The sequence below is a fragment of the Maniola hyperantus genome, chromosome 26 (genome assembly GCF_902806685.2).
Source record: "Maniola hyperantus chromosome 26, iAphHyp1.2, whole genome shotgun sequence".
In the NCBI taxonomy this organism is placed as follows: Eukaryota; Metazoa; Arthropoda; class Insecta; order Lepidoptera; family Nymphalidae; genus Maniola; species Maniola hyperantus.
Window position 1 is genome coordinate 2,246,410 of NC_048561.1, and position 13,556 is coordinate 2,259,965.

General features: G+C 38.9%; 2 protein-coding genes and 1 long non-coding RNA gene across 5 annotated transcripts in view; 2 read left to right on the top strand and 1 right to left on the bottom strand.

Moving 5' to 3' along the window:
• The window catches only part of LOC138404205 (uncharacterized), a 162,193-nt gene that overhangs the window by 3,075 nt on the left and 145,562 nt on the right, over window positions 1-13,556 (top strand). The gene's annotated exons all lie outside the window — the stretch shown is intronic.
• Window positions 1,320-9,478, bottom strand: LOC117994363 (zinc finger protein 502-like). Of its 3 annotated transcripts, none has more exons than XM_069507499.1 (8): window positions 9,193-9,478; window positions 8,761-8,932; window positions 5,699-5,791; window positions 5,113-5,247; window positions 4,480-4,814; window positions 4,242-4,285; window positions 3,010-4,164; window positions 1,320-2,155 (listed from the first exon to the last, which is right to left on the bottom strand). In XM_069507499.1, the coding sequence occupies exons 1-8, from the start codon at window positions 9,276-9,278 to the stop codon at window positions 2,139-2,141; spliced, it is 2,037 nt and encodes a 678-aa protein (XP_069363600.1). In that variant the 5' UTR covers window positions 9,279-9,478; the 3' UTR covers window positions 1,320-2,138. The 3 variants fall into 3 exon arrangements, with proteins under 3 accessions (XP_069363600.1, XP_069363602.1, XP_069363599.1); XM_069507501.1 differs by having other exon boundaries at window positions 1,320-2,292; XM_069507498.1 differs by having other exon boundaries at window positions 1,320-4,164.
• LOC138404110 (uncharacterized) lies at window positions 5,927-8,444 on the top strand. Its single transcript, XM_069507341.1, has 4 exons — window positions 5,927-6,596; window positions 6,634-7,036; window positions 7,307-7,544; window positions 8,217-8,444. Exons 1-4 carry the CDS (start codon window positions 5,927-5,929, stop codon window positions 8,442-8,444), a joined length of 1,539 nt encoding a protein of 512 aa, XP_069363442.1.

The following is a 13,556-nucleotide window of genomic DNA, read 5'->3' on the forward strand; positions in this document are numbered from 1 at the left end:
CAGCTACTCGCGTTTTGGAACGTATAGCAGAATTCCTTACGCGATCTGCTAGTTTTATACTTAGTATGCTGCGTTCCATGGCTCTTTGGCAAACCTTGAGCTTGGACTTTTGAGAGTTTGTCAGGGACCAAGTCTGAGCACCATACGTGAGAGTTGGCAGAATGCACATGTCCATGAGCTTTCGCTTAAGATGTAATGGAAAACAATCTTACTGTCGTAATATACAAAATCTTGTTTTATGAACAAAACAATTTTTTGTAAATATATATATATTTTTAGTGACAAGTTTTTTCTTTGAATAAATATGCTATGCCTGAGTCTTCTTCCTGCGTCGCTCCCTCAATTTTGAGGATCGTGGCTCCCTTTTGATATAATCTTTGCTACGATGTTTTTCCATTTTCCTCTGTTTCGCGCCGCGTGGATTGCATTGCAGATAGGTGTGTCGACAGTGGCGTGCATAGGGTTTAAAGCCAGGGTAAGCAGTAGTTCAGTAAGCCAGTCAAAAAATAATGAGCATTGAGCAATTTCAACCGAGTTAACTATTTCTTGGGTAAGCAGCGCTTTTATGCCTCTATGAGTTGCACGCCACTGTGTGTCGACCGCCTCTTTTATTTGGTCTACCCAACGTCTCGGGCTGCGTCCGCGGGCTCTTTCCTTCGATCTTCCCAGTGACCATGATTTTTTCAATATAAGTATGCCTGAGTAAGTATCTATAAAATAATCTATTATGCTAGATAGGATGGTGCAAGAAAAATATAAATAATAATTAACAGTAACGAACTTATATACTATGCGACCGCCAACGGCCAAACTTGATTTCAGGCCAAATTAGTTTCTGCTAGGTCAAACCGGTTTATCCTACGAGTGTCGAAATATACAAGTTTAGCCCAGGATAATCTAATTCAGCCTAAATACTTTAGGCCGAACTAACTAGTTTGACCTAGGCCAAACATATTTAAGGGCTAAAAGTTAGTGATAGGTACATATTGGGGCCGATTCTCTTGTACACAATCTCTAAACTTAACTAAATTAACAGGTCTAAATCTAGTGCTATCCTTTTCCGCAATCAACATTATGAAAGGGATAGCAATAGATTTAGATGTGCCATTTTAGTTTAGTTTAGAGATTGTGTACAAAGGAATTAGCCACATTATTGGGGCCGATTCTCTTGTACACAATCTCTAAACTTAACTAAATTAACAGGTCTAAATCTAGTGCTATCCTTTTCCGCAATCAACATTATGAAAGGGATAGCAATAGATTTAGATGTGCCATTTTAGTTTAGTTTAGAGATTGTGTACAACGGAATTAGCCACATTATAAGTTACTAGGTATAGTTAGTAATATTAAATTATATTGGGTTAGTAGGTACTTATTTCTAATACTTAGGTATAGCTTAGGTATAGAAGTAGATGTGGAGGTTATCTAACACCGGTGTGTTTGGTGGCGCGCCTGGTGTGGCGTCTTCAGAGTAGGATGATGCTAGTGATGCGTCGTTCGGCGAAGAAGTATGATGCATAAAAATAAATAAAAATCTGTTTTAGAATGTACAGGTGAAGACCTTTCATATGATACCCCACTTGATATAGTCACTCACTTCGAAAGTTGAAAATACTAATTATTAGTTCATGACCACAATTTAATTTTTTTTGTGTGATCTAACCCTAAATTCACGATTTCAGATTTTTCCCCAAATGTCAGCTATAAGATGTACCTACCTGCCAAATTTCATGATTCTAGGTTAACGGGAAGTACCCTGTAGGTTTCTTGACAGACAGACAGACAGACAACAAAGTGATCCTATAAGGGTTCCGTTTTTCCTTTTGAGTGCACCGTGAGGCGCAAGCAGATAAATGGGTGCAAGCGATTTTCGACCTTATTGACATATGTCAGAAAACAACATTTTCGCAATCTATGAATGATACTGAGCAAGAATATGACAAAAAACAACTTTCTCGTAACCATCAATAAGGTCTAGAACTAGGGTATAGCTTGTATTTAACTCGATTGATTTAAATTTTACTCTAAATAGGTACACAATCCATACCTTCGCGACAGGTCTGGTGCGGCGTCTTCAGAGTAGGATGATGCTGCTGATGCGTCGTTCGGCGAAGAAGTTGAAGGGTCCAGTTCATCTTCTACGGTCTCCAATGATCTAATCATGTAAAAGCATTTAGGGTAGAATTTCTTCGTGCGAGTGTTAATACAATATAGAGAAAACCAACACGCACAAGATTTTTCTTAAGTTCTATGTGAAATATTTTCTGCCGGATAATGTACGATACTTTAATCCTGAAATATAAAATTGGTGAGGTTATGTTAGACAAACTGGTCAACCAGTTTGTCCTACACAAACTGGTTTGGTCTGCAATCGGGTTTGGCACACAAACATACATATCCTTCATGAAACCGAACCTTATTTTTTTTAATTTTTTTATTTTTTTTTATAAAGAATATTAGCCATATTAAATGACTAATATCGCCCTTTCCTCAAATTTTGAGAGAGTAGCGTTGAGACTGACAAAACGACACATAGGTATGAGTGACAGAGACAACGCTCTACAAAGCCGAAACCGCACTCTAAAGGTCGATGTGTAATATTTTCTGCCACATACTGTAGAAACACTATCATAAAATTATAAATTCCTTACAAGTATCCTTGTGCTCAAAATAACTTTTTCTAACGACTTATCATTATATGTAGTACCCAAGGCACGCGCTTCATACCCAGATCCTCCAAGATACACTCTACACAAAGCACACTACACACTGTCTGTTGTAGAGTTATCTCCTAAGCACTCTCCGGTGGCGGAGTGACACGTGCGGCTCACGGACATGATGAAGGCTTTTCACCAGTGGCAGTGTGAGTTCTCATATGATACTTTAGACTACTTCTTTGTGCACATTTGTACTCGCATACCTTGCACGAATATGGCTTTTCACCCGTGTGGGTTCTCATGTGCGTCACTAGATTGCTATTATCTGCAAATTTGTAATCGCATAACTTACATGAGAAAGGTCTTTCACCAGTGTGGGTTCTCATATGCCTCCCTAGATTGCCATTAGTTGCACATTTGAAATCGCATAACTTACACGTAAAGGGTTTAATACCAGTGTGAGTTCTCATGTGCCTCAGTAGTTGACTATTTGCTGCACATTTGTAATTGCATAATTTACACATGAAAGGTTTTATACCAGTGTGGGTTCTCATGTGCGTCACTAGAGTGCTGTTATATGCAAATTTGTAATTGCATATCTTACACGAATATGGCTTTTCACCAGTGTGGGTTCTCATGTGCGTCACTAGATGGCTATTTTGTGCACATTTGTAGTTGCATAACTTACACGAATATGGCTTTTCACCAGTGTGAGTTCTCATGTGCTTCACTAGATTACTGTTTGTTGCACATTTGTAATTGCATAACTTACACGAAAATGGCTTTTCACTAGTGTGGGTTCTCATGTGCGTCATTAGACTGTCGTTAGTTGTACATTTGTAATCGCATAATTTACACAAAAAGGGTTTTATACCAGTGTGGGTTCTCATGTGCCTCAATAGATTGCTATTTGTTGTACATTTGTGATCACAAAACTTACACGAGAAAGGCTTTATACCAGTGTGAGTCCTCATATGCCTCTTCAAATAACTTTGATATTTACATTTGTACTGGCATATTTCGCAAGTGAACCGTCTTACTTCAGCGTGAGTCTTTATGTGTTTAACTAAGACACTTTTTCGTTTATACATCTTTTTACAAATGTCACAAATGAACTCTCTTTCCTCAATGTGTGAACTATTTTTTGATGAATAATTACATTGTATGTTAATTACATTCGTCAAACAATCAGTTTTATTTTGTAAAGCTTTTACTGTATTAATGACTGGTTCAAGGGATTCTGTCGAAGGCACTTTATCCTGACTTGTTGCCTGATAACTGATATCTTTAGACACAATGTTCTGACTGACACAAGACCTAACAGCTTTTCGTGTATTCTTCAGAGTTTCGTCTCGTCTTTGTACAACATTCTTATAGAAAACATCATATAATTTGACAAAACAATCTGTTAATCTGTTGTATTGGCAACTGACGTCTGTATCTGCTTCTTCAGTTGGGGACACTTTTATTTCGTTATTTGTCGCAAGACTCGCGGGCAGAGGAGCGACTGAAACAAAACATTTTGACTTTTTCCTTGTTTATAAATGTGTGAAATGTAAAATGATAAATAAGCCTGTATCTTACCTAAGGTCTGAGACGAATGTACAGAAGGCCTGGGGTCTGCCTGCCTGTGAAATAAATAATTAGAATGTATCTAGAGTGTACTGGGGAGCCACTAGCCAGTATGCAGCTGTACTGCATATAGCAGGTTAGAGAGAAGGATATTATGATACCAATACAAGTGTACACTAAGGCACAGAACAGTTAGTGCACCGCAACACACACTAGTTCAGATACTATTTTAAAACTTAACTTAACTTACAAATGTTTCGTCTGAAGAGCTTCATCCAGCTCATTTTCGTCCAATGTAATGCTATTCTCATCATCAGAAGTTACAAACTCATCTTTGACATTGTCTGCAATATTGTCATCTTCATTTATCAGTTCCATGTCCTCATCAACCGACATAGAGTCATCACATCCTTCAGTTTTCACTAGAACTTGGAGTCCGGTTTCCTTTAATTCTGTTTGTTTGTCTTCTGAGAGGTGTTCTAGTATGTGTAAGTCACAGTGGTCAGGTGCTAGTGTTGTCAATCTCATATTGCTCTTTAGTTGGTGTTTTGTGCGGTTTATCATTTTAATATGACGTCTTGTTATCTGTTGAGAGACAAGTAAAATATTCAACATGTACAGTTTTTTTTTTTTTTTAAATAGAATATTAGCCATGTTAAATGACTAATATTCCCCTTTCCTCTCCAACTAAGCGTGAAGCTTGTGCCAGGAGTAGGTACGACAATAGTGCAACGGGCGGGGTTTGAACCGTCGATCTTTCGGTTTCAGTCCACTCCTTAACCAGTTGAGCTATTGAGGCTCTAAAAACAGTACAATACAGAAAAATGCAAGTTTAAAAGCAAAGGTGGAATTCCAAAGTTCATATTATGTATTCAGTACTCACTAATTCATGTTTTTCAACTAAGTCCATCATCAGTGCACAGGCTCTCAAGCTCTTCTCTCTAAAGCTACTAAAGTTAATCAATCTCTGAGCACATTGTACACAAATTGTATGTTTTAGGTTTCCTTGATCACACAACTGAAACAACACACAAGTAAAGTAATCTAACATTCCTTAAATAATCCTTGTTTGTCTCTGCACTATTTACAGATTTATCAAAACACAAGCTAATTCCCGTGACTTCGTCCGTGTGGACTACACGAATTTCAAACCCCTATTTCATCCCCTTAGGGGCTGTATTTTCAAAAATCCTTTCTTAGCGGACGCCTACGTCATAATAGCTAGATAGCTATTATAGCATGCCAAATTTCAGCCCGATCCGTCCAGTAGTTTTAGCTGTGCGGAGATCAGTCAGTCAGTCAGTCAGTCAGTCAGTCACCTTATCCTTTTATATATTTAGATATATTTAGATTCAACAGTGTACAGCGAGGTAGGTGCAATCTAAGGATTTAATTTTAATACACAAGTCTAACATGTGTGTGTATACATTATACAATACATAACTATACATCACAACATAACAACTTACAGGCTGTCCAGTTAACTTTACATATGCTTCTTCCAATTTGTGTTTACTCATTAGTAACAGCTTGCTGTCAGTGTCTAGGCATATCATGCACACCTGGAAATATATTGTGACATATGTAAACCTCTTTTCTTAGTTTATAAAAAGAGAACAATTGTCATTGTCATAAAATAACAAATAAAGGATTCCTACATATTTTATAGTGGCGACTGGATGGAAAATAAAGTGAAGATGGTTTCTCCCAGGAAATTAGGGGAATTCGATGTCGTGAGTGGGAACTGGGCATCATACTGCGAGCGGATGGAAATGTATTTCATAGTGGGCGAGGTGAAAGAGACCTTAAGGGTACCTACTATGATATCGATGGTCGGGGACAGGGCCTACGAGCTGATGGTAAATCTCTGTAGCCCGGATAGACCAGGTGATAAAACTTTTGCCGAGTTAGTGAAGATAGTGGGAGAACATTTACAACCAAAACCATCAATATTGGCTGAGCGTTTTCGATTTAGGCAGTATCGTCAGCAAGAATCAACTTCGGTCTCACAATATGTCGCAGAACTGAAGGAACTATCACGTTTTTGTGAGTTTGGAAATAATCTCAGCGAAAATTTACGAGATCAGTTAGTGTGCGGCTTACAGAGTGAAGTCATTCGTCAAAGACTCTTTGCCGAAGAGACTTTAGATTTTAATCGCGCAGTCAGGTTGGCTACGACATTCGAAGCCGCGGAGAAAAACGCACTTGCAGTGGAAGTCGGAATAGGTATCAGCAGACCAAAATCGGAACCAGGGAAGATGGGAGAGACACTACGAGGAGCAGCTGCGAGTGTCAGCGAAACTTCATCAAAATCATTACATCGTTTTCGAATTAGTGCAGGCGATCGATGCGGGGATCAGCGGCATGGTAAAGATGACTGTCCTTATAAGTTTTTTGAGTGCAGCCGATGCCGACGGATCGGGCATTTGCGACGACGATGTTCTGATGACCCAGGAGCAGGATCTGCAGGGGAAAAATGCTGCCAGTGGCTATAACCGATCGCGGCGCGGCGGTCGCAGCTACGGAATGCGTTGGGGAGCAGGAGCACAGCGTAGAAATCAGGGTGCGGGCATTGCATCGAGGGGCCCTAACACGGCGGGCACGAACCACTGGCGGGACGAAGACCCGGCTTGGATGGAGTCGGTCGGTTCGGACGACGTCAACGAAGAAGAACCTGTTTATCAGATGTCGCTAAGGGACTATAAGCCGGTTAGCATAATAGTGTTACTAGACGAGAAGCCTTTGGTTATGGAAATTGATACTGGTTCTGCGTTGTCATGTATAAGCAAGCAGACGTATATTGAAAGGTACAAATACCTACCGTTAAGATCCTGTCGGTTAACGTTAACTTTTTATGATGGCACAAAAATTAAACCTCTAGGGTATATTTCAATTAAAGTGAGGTATAAAGATCGCATGAAGGTATTAGATTTATATGTCATCGATAATGGGACGACGTCATTATTAGGGCGTCAATGGTTAGCGGAATTAAACATTGACGTGCCTAAGTGCAAAATTAATAATTTGCGAGTACAGGAGTCTGTTAAGAATAGATACGTGGAGGAAATATTTTCCAGGTTTAGTGAATTAATCGACGGCGGGCTCGGGCGCTACACGGGCGGGCACGCCACGCTGCACGTGCGAGAGGGCGCCGTGCCCGTGTTCTGTCGTGCGCGCCCCCTCGCCTATGCGCTTCGGGAGCGCGTGGACGCCGAGCTGGACGCGATGCTGCGTGCCGGTGTCATCGAGCCGGTTGACACGTCGGACTGGGCCACCCCGCTTGTAATTGTGAACAAACCTAACGGTGCCATTAGGGTATGTGCCGATTATAAGGCTACGTTGAATCGTTTTTTATCGGTTGATAAATATCCAGTTCCTAAAATAGAAGATCTACTGGCCAATTTGAACGGTTGTCAGTATTTCAGTAAAATCGATCTTTCTCAAGCGTATAACCAGATCGAGTTAGATAATAAGTCAAAAGAATTTACGGTGATAAATACTCACCGGGGTCTGTTCCGTTACAATAGATTAGTGTTTGGGTTAGCTTCAAGTCCGGGCATATTTCAAAGGATAATGATAAATTTGTTTAAAGATATTCCGAATGTGGTAACTTTCTTAGATGACATATTAATCGCAAACTCTTCACTTGATGAGCATAAGGATACATTAAAGAAAGTACTTACTAGGCTGAAGGAATGCGGTTTTAAAATTAAAAAAGAAAAATGTGCATTTTTCGAAAGTCAAATAACCTATTTAGGGTATGTAATAGAGGATAGAGGTATTCGAGTTGACCCAGATAAAGTCAAGCCTATTTTAAATTTAACGGAGCCAAAAGATGTTTCCGAATTAAGATCATTTTTAGGGATGGTCAATTTTTACGGTCGTTTTGTCAGGAATTTAAGTAGTAATTTATCACCATTATATAATTTACTAAAGAAAAATCATAGTTGGTTTTGGGGGATAGAAGAAAGGAATTCATTCAATAAGGTTAAAAGATTACTGGCGAGCTCTGCGGTTTTAGCGCATTACGATGTAAATAAGCCGGTTATATTGACATGTGATGCGAGTGCGCTTGGGATAGGCGCGGTGTTAGCGCAGCGAGGCGCAGACATCGGCGGGGGCGAGCGACCGGTCGCATATGCCTCCCGATCGCTGTCGGCAGCGGAAATAAATTATAGTCAGATACAAAAGGAGGCTCTTGCAATATATAATTAGTTACTTCTACATTACTGTTTCCACATAAAGCTACAACAGATGAGGAAAAAAGATAAAATAAGATCCAATGTAGCTCCATAGCTCCTCCTCTTTCCTCAGCCACACTTGATCTCATTTAGTTACTTTTGATTTACTGACAACTAACAAGACACTGCTGCGATAATAACGCCGCAATGGAAGTAGGACGTAATCGCAGCAGTGTGTAACTACATGACCATCCTAATACAAAATGTACTGAAAACAGATATCGCAATAACGCATGCGATATTATCGACCGATAATAACGCGGCTGTGTGGGGGAGCCTTTATGAGTTACCTGCACTGTCGAAGGAATAGCACCAGTACGAATTTGCCATAAGCCACTTTCAGTTTCATAAAGGTCATCACTTAGAAAATGCTGCGAGCAGACCACAGCAGAGTCGGGTGAGTTGTCCTGTTTCCCGAGGGCTCTGAGCCAAGCAGCACGGAGATGCACTTCACTCGGTAAACTGGAAATTACCTTTTAAGTTATACATAACAAACATGTATGAGTGATTTATTTTACACGGTAGAACCACCTATACACATAAGCTATGCCCACCTGCATGACTAGCTGCATAACTAACTGATTACTGTTCTGACTGGCTCAGACCAGCAGTCTGCAGTCAGCACAGAACTGATATAGACAATAAACTCTCACTCAACTATAACACTGTTTGACAAGACATGACTACGATTTGCGAGTCAACTCAACTCAAATAAAACTCACCCATGAAAACTGATTTCCTTCCCTTCTCGCTCTGATGGTGATACATTGTCCGGAGTATTTTTGCAGAAAGGCGCACAACACCGCATTTTCAGTGCTTATTGTTTTGCCTTGAATCTCAAGCTCTATTTATCACCAGTAACTTTCCGTGTTAACTTTGTAAATTAATGAAAGGTATTTAAATGGTAGCTCTGCTAGATCTGCGAATAATATTAATATAATAAATAATAATCAATTTAGATCAATCATCAAAGTGTTTTTTTTTTTTAAATTTATTTTACGGCCCTGGATAACAGTCCTTTAAGGCCTAGATCAAAGAGAATATAATCACTACCAAAGAGAATATAATCACTGATCACTAGGTACCACATAAAAGATCACCACGAATTTAGATGATATTGATCAAAGAGTATTATGTACTCTGTGGTATTATATGATAATCACTACGTTTATTTCTTCTTTTTTTTTTTTTTTTAAACTGGTTTTACGGCTCTGGGCTCTAGCCATTTTGAGCCTATCTTCTTTCTCGATGCTAAGCTTTTTTTTTTGCTTAATGCCATGCTAAGGACCGACCAAATTAAGTCTGCTGTGGGCGGTCCTTTGCACGAGTGTACCAGGCTGTCAGCCAGCAGGGAGAAATGGCGAATGCTCGTGAGGCATATAACATCTGCCCTCAAAGACGTTGCTTCGTGATGACCACGACCGATTACAAAGTAGGTACTCTGTGACGACCGCTCTGCCAAGAGTGATACGACAAAGAAGAAGAAGAAGCTTTCCACAGATCAATAACATCGTGGATAGAATAATAGGTAGATTTAAGTACTGTGTAACCGCGTATGAGATAGCGATAGCACGACGTAACGATGAATAACACAACAATTATTACCATTGTTTAGTAGTCATACTAAACAATGGTAATAATTGTATTACTACCATTGTTTAGTATGACTACTAAACATCGATTGTTGATCGGTTAATATTTGTATTAACCGATCAACAATATTTGTATTAAACGTTTCTTATGTGAAAACAAGTAAATAACTCATGAGAAATACAATTACGCCACGAATTCTCAAAGTTTGTTTCGCAACTAAAGTTGCATGCCTTGTCTTGTATGTAAGTTGTATTTGTATTCTTAAAAAAAAACCAGTTACACGACAAGGGACAAAAAATAGGTTAGCTGCGTCACTGTTTATCACAGTAGTCACTGTGCTCTCTTTTTAGTATGAATGAGAAAGCAAACGTTCCTGTATCTACCTTTATTACTCTATCTCCGAATAACATAGATGCTTTCGTCAGTGTGACCGTTTCAAAAATGGCGAATCTGCCCGACACTGGCAAAATATCTGCCAATTCGATACGATGTGAATGTGATCAGTGATCTGACTGGCTCAGACATGATTTCCCGATCCACACATTGGGTGAAAAGTGTTGGGCCAGCGTTGGGGCCAACGTCTGGAGCCGGAGAGAAGGCAACGAGCACAGCTTTTATGTATTAAAAATCCGTATACACAGAGTACCGTACCTATACGGTACCTACTCTGTGGTGTTTGCCGTGATTCCATCATTTAACTGCTGGCAGCTCTGTTTCCGGCATAGAGAATAGAGAGGTTTTATGTTTCGCATGGTTTCCGGCTTCCGTCTGCAGCCTCAAATCACCTCAAATAAAACATCTACCTATATGTTATTGGTCTGTGAATAAAACAAGCAAGCATAGCCGCAGGCCGCCATGTCTCATTTATTTTTTATTTTTCTGTAATCTGCCGGCTGCCGCCAACAGCAGCCAAACGCCACATTTTGTTGGTCGGTGGGCGATAATATCAACATATTATGTTGTTAAAATGTAAGTATTTACTATTTATATACAAGTTTTTGAATATGTGCGTATCTTCTGTGTCAAGTGTAGCGTCGTCTGTCTATTGATTTGATTTATAAGCTCGTATTCTAGTCTAAAACTTCTAAAAAGTGCATTCTTAGTGCTAACATGGAAGATGCATTCTAATTACTAGCCAATGGTGAGAGTATCGGCTAAACACTAATGTCTTGCAAGTTTTAAGTCCCAGAACTCAGTCTTGTCTGTGAGATTGTATACATGACGTCCATCTATTTTACTTAACGCTCAGTACTCACAAAATGTTAATAAACTGATGTAAGACTATCTACTATCCCGCGCGTATATTATATTACTTCGTATGGACAGTGCTAAAACAAACAAAATGGCACCGATTCAGTGGTGCTTTTGCACCAATGCAACCTAAGTGACGTCTGGATTTCAAACGGGTCGTTCATTAGTATCTAAGAGGTGGTGCTTTATTTGGTTCCAAAACCGTGAAAATATTTGTTGGCTTGGGCATATCTTGTTATTTATATCGATGGGTTTCCAGTGTTGGTTTTTGTGAGCTTGCTTGTACTGTCTGGCCACTGTCCAGTGTCGTCTTTACCTCAGGCTGAGATCTATAGAGCACACTTTGACTTTGCTCAGACTTAAGCTTGTGTTAAAACGATACAGATTTGCGTGAGAGATATTGCTCTGTCTCGTTTTAACTCTGGCTTATGTCTAAGCTAAGTCAGAGTGCGCTCTATAGATCTCTCCCTAAGTCTTGTCTGTGTAATTTTAAATGCTGACAGCTTGTAGTTGGAGTGTTAGTGGAGAAAAAGAACCTTGTATTGTAAAAGAAATTTGTACCACGATTAAAAAAAAATGGTCTATAATAAATAATAAATCAAAACTTTGTCTATAAATAAAAATAAAATAAAAAATTGGTCTGCATGTATAGCTAAATTGTCTCTGCATGGTATCGTTGCTGAGGGTTCTGACCCCTCCCATGAAAGTCAGTCAATGGGTTGACACGGTGGTTCCCAAAGTTGACTGGGCTACGACTCATCTGATTTAAGTATACAAACTCGGGACCCACCTCTAGGAAATTTAAGCGTTAGCAATATTAATAAAGGACTTTTGAAATAACAAACTGTTTTAATACAATCTTTTATTACTTAATTATATAAATTTAATGGGAAGGATGAAATTGTTTCCTATGTTTCGCCATTACAGTTTTGACATCAACTTCAACTTTAGTTACTTTTAATCGCAGTGAGTTTGATAAGTCCAATTTATTTCGGTATTTAGTTTTAATGTTCACCATATTCGAAAACCCAGCCTCACATAAGTATGAGATAGTAAAGGGGAGGAGGACTTTCAACCGTTGACAGACTAAAGAACTCTTTCCAGTATTAGAAGAATCTATAACTTGAATTTGTTGAATGTCTTCTGTTACCAGCCGATGCTTGATCATCTCTCTATATATAAAAATGAATCGCTAAATGTGTTGCTGATCGCAAATCTCGAAAACAGCTGAACTGATTTCGCTAATTCTTTTTTTATAATATTCCTTGAAGTACGAGGATGGTTCTTACGGACAGAAAAATTTATAAAGAATCGACTGTTAGGGTCGATCTAGGGACTAGAAGTTCGCCGGGTCAGCTAGTTGATGATAAAAATGAAATTTGCAATCAACTATTTTACTCATAATTGTTTATTGTATTGGCTTCGTAAATTCAAATTGAATTCAAATTCATCAATCTCATTAATGGAATGGAATCGACAATGAAGCAAAGTTGCCGCAACGACCACATCGGATTCCAGACCCTCTAGCATGTTATTTTTGAGTCTAGCTATTACGAGAGGCTCGTCATCGCTCGCTTCTTCAAGCAATCTCTTTACTTCTGAACGAAATACTAAAGCCAGATTCAGAGTTGGTTGAGTTTCTGAACTTAAAACTTCAACGATTTTTATTAAAGTTTTCAAGAAACTTGATCAGAGCCTCAATGGTTTCATGTTCGGCGCGGCGCTCATATCTAATCTGCATCGTATCGTTGCTGAGGGTTCTGATGAAACTTGAAAGTCAGTCTAGTGAAAAATAAATCAAAACTTTGTCTATAAATGAAATAAAATAAAAAATTGGTCTGCATGTATAGCAAAATTGTATCTGCATCGTATCGTTGCTGAGGGTTCTGACCCCTCCCATCAAAGTCAGTCAATGGGTTGACAGACTAATGAAAAATAATAGATAGATAGATAGATAGAAATACTTTATTGCACACAAAAAATATTACATAACTATTACAAAAAACTAAAACTAAAAATAATTCCTTTTTTACCTGCCTATTTTTCATTCGCCACCACGACAAATTTTAACATTACATATCGAGCAAATAGCAAACTTTTTATATCAAAATATTTGCATTAAGATGATCTTTTTTTATCAAAGACATTTTACTTCCGTATCTTCTTTTTCTTCCCGAAATCACCCGAGTCCACCCGATCGCTTCACTCGTGTAACGAGGCGATTCGTTACACGAGTGTGAGT

What these genes read in the sequence shown, in the direction of transcription:
- LOC138404110 (XM_069507341.1), top strand. Translation starts at nt 5,927, where the DNA reads ATGGTTTCTCCCAGGAAATTAGGGGAATTCGATGTCGTGAGTGGGAAC. An exon ending in AAGCAGACGTATATTGAAAG is followed by an intron (nt 7,037 to 7,306) that starts GTACAAATACCT and finishes AATATTTTCCAG; the next exon opens with GTTTAGTGAATTAATCGACG. An exon ending in AACCTAACGGTGCCATTAGG is followed by an intron (nt 7,545 to 8,216) that starts GTATGTGCCGAT and finishes TCATTCAATAAG; the next exon opens with GTTAAAAGATTACTGGCGAG.
- LOC117994363 (XM_069507498.1), bottom strand. Translation starts at nt 9,278, where the DNA reads ATGCGGTGTTGTGCGCCTTTCTGCAAAAATACTCCGGACAATGTATCA. An exon ending in CTATTCCTTCGACAGTGCAG is followed by an intron (nt 5,792 to 8,760) that starts GTAACTCATAAA and finishes ATATATTTCCAG; the next exon opens with GTGTGCATGATATGCCTAGA. An exon ending in TAGTTGAAAAACATGAATTA is followed by an intron (nt 4,815 to 5,112) that starts GTGAGTACTGAA and finishes GTCTCTCAACAG; the next exon opens with ATAACAAGACGTCATATTAA.